General features: G+C 45.8%; 1 protein-coding gene across 2 annotated transcripts in view; it reads left to right on the top strand.

Annotated features, from left to right (window-relative positions):
• Nucleotides 1-5,851, top strand: part of LOC103361531 (6-phosphofructo-2-kinase/fructose-2,6-bisphosphatase-like) — a 17,081-nt gene extending 11,230 nt beyond the window's left edge. For both annotated transcript variants that reach the window (XM_008287634.1, XM_008287635.1), the window contains exons 10-14: nt 253-357; nt 590-719; nt 1,341-1,403; nt 2,740-2,804; nt 4,307-5,851. In XM_008287634.1, coding sequence (XP_008285856.1) covers nt 253-357; nt 590-719; nt 1,341-1,403; nt 2,740-2,804; nt 4,307-4,366 — 423 coding nt within the window. In that variant the 3' untranslated portion in view covers nt 4,367-5,851. The remainder of the gene's footprint in view (nt 1-252; nt 358-589; nt 720-1,340; nt 1,404-2,739; nt 2,805-4,306) is intronic.
• The last annotated feature ends 32 nt before the right edge of the window (nt 5,852-5,883 follow it).

The following is a 5,883-nucleotide window of genomic DNA, read 5'->3' on the forward strand; positions in this document are numbered from 1 at the left end:
TTCAAATTTTAATGCGAGAAAAAAAACCTGCTGGAAGACGCTCGACGGGAAGGTTTTTAAATATCGAGATAAAATTTCTCAAATATCAAAAATCACAAATATCTTCAGACGTTTTTATTCTGGTTTGTGATTTAAAAATGTCAAGCAAATCCAAGATGGTGGAGCAGAAACCTGGATCAGTCGTTTATTCGTCTACTTTTGTACGTCGTGTTCTGTTTGCTGCTCTGGTTGAAGCTTGTGTTTTCTCCTCAGGGCGTTTGTGAGGAGATGACGTACGAGGAGATCCAGGAGAATTATCCGGAGGAGTTCGCACTGAGGGACCAGGACAAGTACCGGTACCGCTACCCCAAAGGAGAGGTCAGGACTTTAACGTTTTAAAGAGGTTTCTGTCGATCCAAAAAAGAAAAACACTAAAGTGACCCGTCAGGTTCTCATGCCAACGTTCAACAAACAGTTTAAAGTTTCATAGAAGCAACCAATAGACAGAAAGTCGAGCTGAAAATGCTACAGACTGCAGCTTTTGTCTCTAGAATCTCTGAGTTTTAGGTCAACTCCTCAAACTCTCCCGTCACATGCTTCCTCTCACCAGTCTTATGAGGACCTGGTGCAGCGCCTGGAGCCCGTCATCATGGAGCTGGAGCGCCAGGAGAACGTCCTGGTCATCTGCCACCAGGCCGTCATGAGGTGTCTGCTGGCCTACTTCCTGGACAAGAGTGCAAGTGAGAAAAACATTTATTTACGAGCTGCAGCAGAATCTGGTTTTAATGCTTCACAGATGATGAAGCCTCACAGTCAGGTTTATGAGACTTCTGGTGTCTGGGACGGTTCTTCTAAGTCTGATCACAATCTGTCATCTTAGTTTTGCACAGAAACACAAATTTATCTAAACCTGGTTCCTTATAAACCATCCTGCTGCTCCAAATACCCACTAGAGCATCAAAAGCGTATTAATGAAAATAGTCCCAGACCAGTTTTTGCAGCACTTCCTGGTCTCGCCGCTGGTACATCTGTGCTTCCAAGACGTTTCTTTACGTGTTTGTCGATTAATGTCTGGTTCACTCCGTATAAAATCAACCAGAACCTCCTCAGAACATCTGGTTCTGTATCTACTGACCAGAGTTCTACCTTCAGACTGTGAATGTTCCAGAGGTCCAGGTCCTTGAAGTCCACAGAGGGTCCAGATTGATCACTTTAATGGACTTTCTGAGCCTCAGAACTTTATCAGTCCAGCAGATAGACACATGACATTTAGGAGGAGGAACACGTCCGTCCTTCACATGAACAAACTGTCCGACAGCAGTCCATGTTGTGATGAACCAAACCTGCCTTCTGTGTTTCAGACGAGCTGCCCTACCTGAAGTGTCCTCTGCACACCGTCCTCAAACTCACCCCGGTCGCCTACGGTCAGTGTCTCCGTTTCTGTTTCATGTTCCTTCTCTGAGGTTCATGTTTCACTAAAGTCCTGCAGCTCTGTGGAACCAGAACATGAAGGAGGAGGAGAGAGTTCAGTTAGAACCACGGAGACCAGAACAGAAAGAGAATTTCTTAGATATAGATTTTTTTTTTTGAAAACCCTGAAATCAACATGACGACATTGTCCAAGGGTCCATGTGTTACTGGGAAAACAAAGCGATGACTCGACATACTGCAGATGGTGGGAGTCAAACTCAGATCCACAGCAGATATAAGGATATCTGAGGATAAACGTGTTCATATGGAAACAAACTGAAGCTTTAAACACTGAACCTGGAACAAGCAAAGCTCCATGAGAACGATGCATCGATGGCATTCGTTTCTTATATTCGTTTGAATGAACAAACTCCAGTTCTCCATCTTTCGTTTGGACATGTTTTTGGCTTCAATACATTTTTATATATTCAAAGAGTTTTTGCGACGTCCCTGTTGGTCTGAGCTCAGCCTGTCGTGGTTCTTCTGTTGCGTCACAGAGCAGAACCTGATCTGAACAAACACATTTTTTTAAAAAAAGAGAATGAAGCGACTGAAGAAACATCAGCTTTAAGCTCAGATCTGGTTCATTTATCATCGCAGGTTCATTTTTTTCTCCTGGTTTTACGGTTTCTGGTAAACGTGCCATTTTTGACATGAAAACAATATTTGAAATAGAAAACCTGCCGTTCAGACATCTGATCAGACGATGACCAAACTGTGTTCATGGGTTCATCTCACCGACTCTGATCGTGGCCTTAATGTAGTAAAACATCTAACCGGTAGCTCAGTGCTTCAGATCAGACAAGATGCATCTTTATTGGTCCCACAGTGCTGCAGCTCAGGTACAGGTGGGCTCCACACTGAGAGCTTTGACAGTGGATGATGCTCATGAAGCTGTCTTATTGTCGCTGTAAGCTGCTGTGTTCACCTCAGTGCTGGACAGCAGCACTTCAGTAACTCTCTGTGTTTATGTTTAAACCTGAGGTCTTCTCGTGAAACCCGGAGCTCAGCTGCAGCTGCTGGTTGTTCTGCTCGTAGGAAAACATCAGTTCCATTTTGGACAAATCTGACATTAGAAGCTCTCGTTTACTCTTTTAAAGTCATTTTTAAACACACACCGGTCTGAGCAGCGCGGCCACCAGCAGCCTGCTGTGTGGGGCGTTCAGGGAACATCGTAAACTGTAGCGTCTATCGATAAGAAAACGAGTCACATGTTTTTTTCCTCTTTAGCGCTGCGCGTTGTGTACGTGCTAAGCTAACAGCGTTCCCGTCTGTCTGTGTGTCTTTCAGGTTGTAAAGTGGAGTCCGTCTTCCTGAACATCGAGGCCGTCAACACGCACAGAGACAAGCCGGTCGTAAGTTCAGCTTCTGTTACTCCTTTAGAAGAACGGGGGGAAAGCAAACAAAAAACAACAAACCGACTGCTGCTGCTCACAGAGCTTCACGTCGCCATGGAAACGAGGTCGTAGTTAAAGATGCTGTCCATGAAGCTGAATATGCTGGTAGATTATAACACAGTTAGAAACCAGTGAAGCGCTTCCACTGAAACTAAACGGAGGAGTCAGAGCAGACGCCTGAAGGCAGCACTAGTGAAAACCTGAGGGAGTGTCCTGTTCCTCATTATCATCTAAACGTTCCTACAGATCCCTTTTGGAGACACAAGCTTTGCCATGACGACCAGTGCTTCCAGTCTGGAGGTTGTTTGTAGATTCTAGTGAAGAAATCAAACTCTGACATCAGTGACGACAAACACAGAGTCGGCATCAGAACGCTCTCAGAGCGTCGCATACATCGACATCAGGACCAGCTTTACGCTCGGTTTCCGTTAGCAGCAGCATATTTGCAATTTCAACGTGGTTATTAAACCTTCGGAGCCGGATGATCGGACCTTCATCACCGGTGAGGGTCTGAGGCGAGCACCAGCAGAACACACAGCAGCTAACGGCTTAGTTTGTGCATCGAGAACTTGTTCTGTAGGCAAAGGTTCTGCTGCAACTGTTTGTGTCCAAAGGGGAGCAAAGAGTTGGACAAACAGTGGCTGCACCTGATTGGACGACAGGTCCCTTGGAACCTAACATGGCGGCTTGCGTGGAAACGCTTTCAAAACGCGTTTCTGAAAACACTCAAGGCGACAAATAAGCTGCTGAACGCGTCTTCAGTTTAGATCAACAACGGTTAGTTTAAAAGTTACTTCTCGTGAGGTGTCGGATCTACTTTGCATCAACCTTAAAAAATAATTGGTACATTTCTAATTACCTTCATGCTATGCTAATATTATGTGCGGACATGTTTTTAACTGGTTGGAGGTCCTGAACCTCCTCAGAGTCTCTGTCATGGTCCCGTTGCTGCTAAACTCCCACAATGCTCTCTGCTGCCACCATGAGCTGTAGTCTGTAGACGCCTCCTCTGGTCTCTGCAGGGTTAAACAGAAAGAGGCTCCACCTGGTGGAACAACCAGGTACTGCAGCTGGTCTACGATACATTCTGGTTTATCGGTTAACGTCTTTTTAATCGGTTAAATTAATATCGATAACTAGTTGACTTAACTAAAAACACAGCGACGAGGAAAATGGTATCGGATTGGAACTGGGATACTAAATAAAATAGGAAGATGCTAAATATTAAATGGCTTTGGTCTGATTGGAGTCGTTTAATTGAGAAGTGATTTTGGGGAATCCTGAGTGTTGCAGGAGCACTGGGAGCACTGGGAGCACTGGGAGCAGAGCAGCACTGAACAGGTCACTGCTCCGACTGAATTTCTGGTCGCCGCTCGTACACTTTCATTGAAACAATAATTGAATGAAACCATAGAAACACACTGCATCAGATCGACAGCATGAGTTTCTGTCTTCCCCAGAACGTGGACGTGGACCGAGACCCGGCCGAGGCTTTGGAGACGGTTCCAGACCACATCTAGTGGACCCCCAGTCGGATGGAAGTGGCCTTTTGTGTTTTTTAATTTAAGTAATCGTAGAGATCGTTGTTGTTGTCGTCGTGGTCGCTGGTGTGGAGCAGGAGGCTTCCTACGGCAGCCCACTTCCATTATAAACGCACTTTATAACGCTGGGCCGAGGCCTGTTTTACTGTGAAAAGCTACCGGGTCACATGACCTGCCACTGGTCTGGGTCTTCCTCCAGTTACGGACATCTCCTCTAACCCCACTAACACCTTAACCAGCTGGAAGTCATTCGGAGCAGCCAGATTTGAACTGGCCGTGTGGATTTACTGTCTCCACGTCCACATGATGCTGGTGAGCTGGTTACCTGGTAACCAAAGCTCCTTTCAGCCCCTTTGAAAGGACGTCCTGCTCACTGTTTCAGATCGAGCTGAGGAACGTCTGACTTCCAGCACAGCGCAGGTCTGAACTGCATCGATGTTAACGGGCTCAAGTTGTGGGAAGTGACTTCTGGAAGGATTCTGTCCACATGATGGCACCAACAGCTGATCCAAAAACACCACCGAGAGCTCTGCAATCCAAAACCTGTTCAACTGAAACGTTCATCGTAGTCCAGACCTGGAGGTTCATGAGATTTGCCACTGATGGATGTAGTCGTCCACACTGTGTCTGCTGCAGTCTGCTAAAAATATGTGGAGCAGCAGCTGGTTGCGTTCTGCCGGGATGCTTTTCTGCAGCGCCGTCCTTTGCACGGCAGAAAAATATGTCACGGCCTCTCGCAAGAGTATAAATACGACAACTTCCTGCGACAGATTCATGAGCTGGAGGGTCAAAGCTCAAGGCAGCATCGTGACAAAGAGACGACGTTCGCACTTCAGGCAGCAGCGTGACTTTGTCAGGACAGCTGCTGCTAAGCTAAGCTAAACTAATGCTGACCAGAAGGACGACGTCGATCTTTTCATCTCAGCCTGCAGCTGAAGCCCTTTACAGACATGACCGGGTTCATCCGTCTGCTGAAGTTCTGAAACAAACCCCCACAGAGACCGAGCCACATCCATGTGAGATCAGACGATAAACAGATTCTCACAAGACATGAAAATGTTGAATCGTTTCCAAACTGTTCCTTGAACACTGTAGATTCCTTTTTTCAACACTTAGACGCCTGCAGAGATTCTCAGCCAGCAGGTGAAGCTGAGCTTCCACACACGGCTTTATTTTTCCAGTTTGTGCATAAAAACCTGGGCTGAGCGCCGGATGGCAGCATTTTAGCTCGAGTGGAAAAGTTGATGCACTGAGATGAAGCTCATCAAACATCAGACCTGGTGATGAGGAACCTCCAAACAGAAACGTCATCTAAACATGTTTAGTTCATATTCACATGTTTTAATTTGCTTTTTTTTCTTTTGCTAAGTTTCAGGGAATCAAGTTAAAATTTTCACCTTCCCCCTCGGAAATTTTCCATTTCAGTGCTTTTCAACATTGAATCACGGTCATTTTATTTTGGCTGTGTTGACAAAAATTTTAAAAAAAAAACATCC

The sequence above is a fragment of the Stegastes partitus genome, unplaced genomic scaffold, assembly GCF_000690725.1.
Source record: "Stegastes partitus isolate 25-593 unplaced genomic scaffold, Stegastes_partitus-1.0.2 Scaffold510, whole genome shotgun sequence".
Lineage (NCBI taxonomy): Eukaryota > Metazoa > Chordata > Actinopteri > Pomacentridae > Stegastes > Stegastes partitus.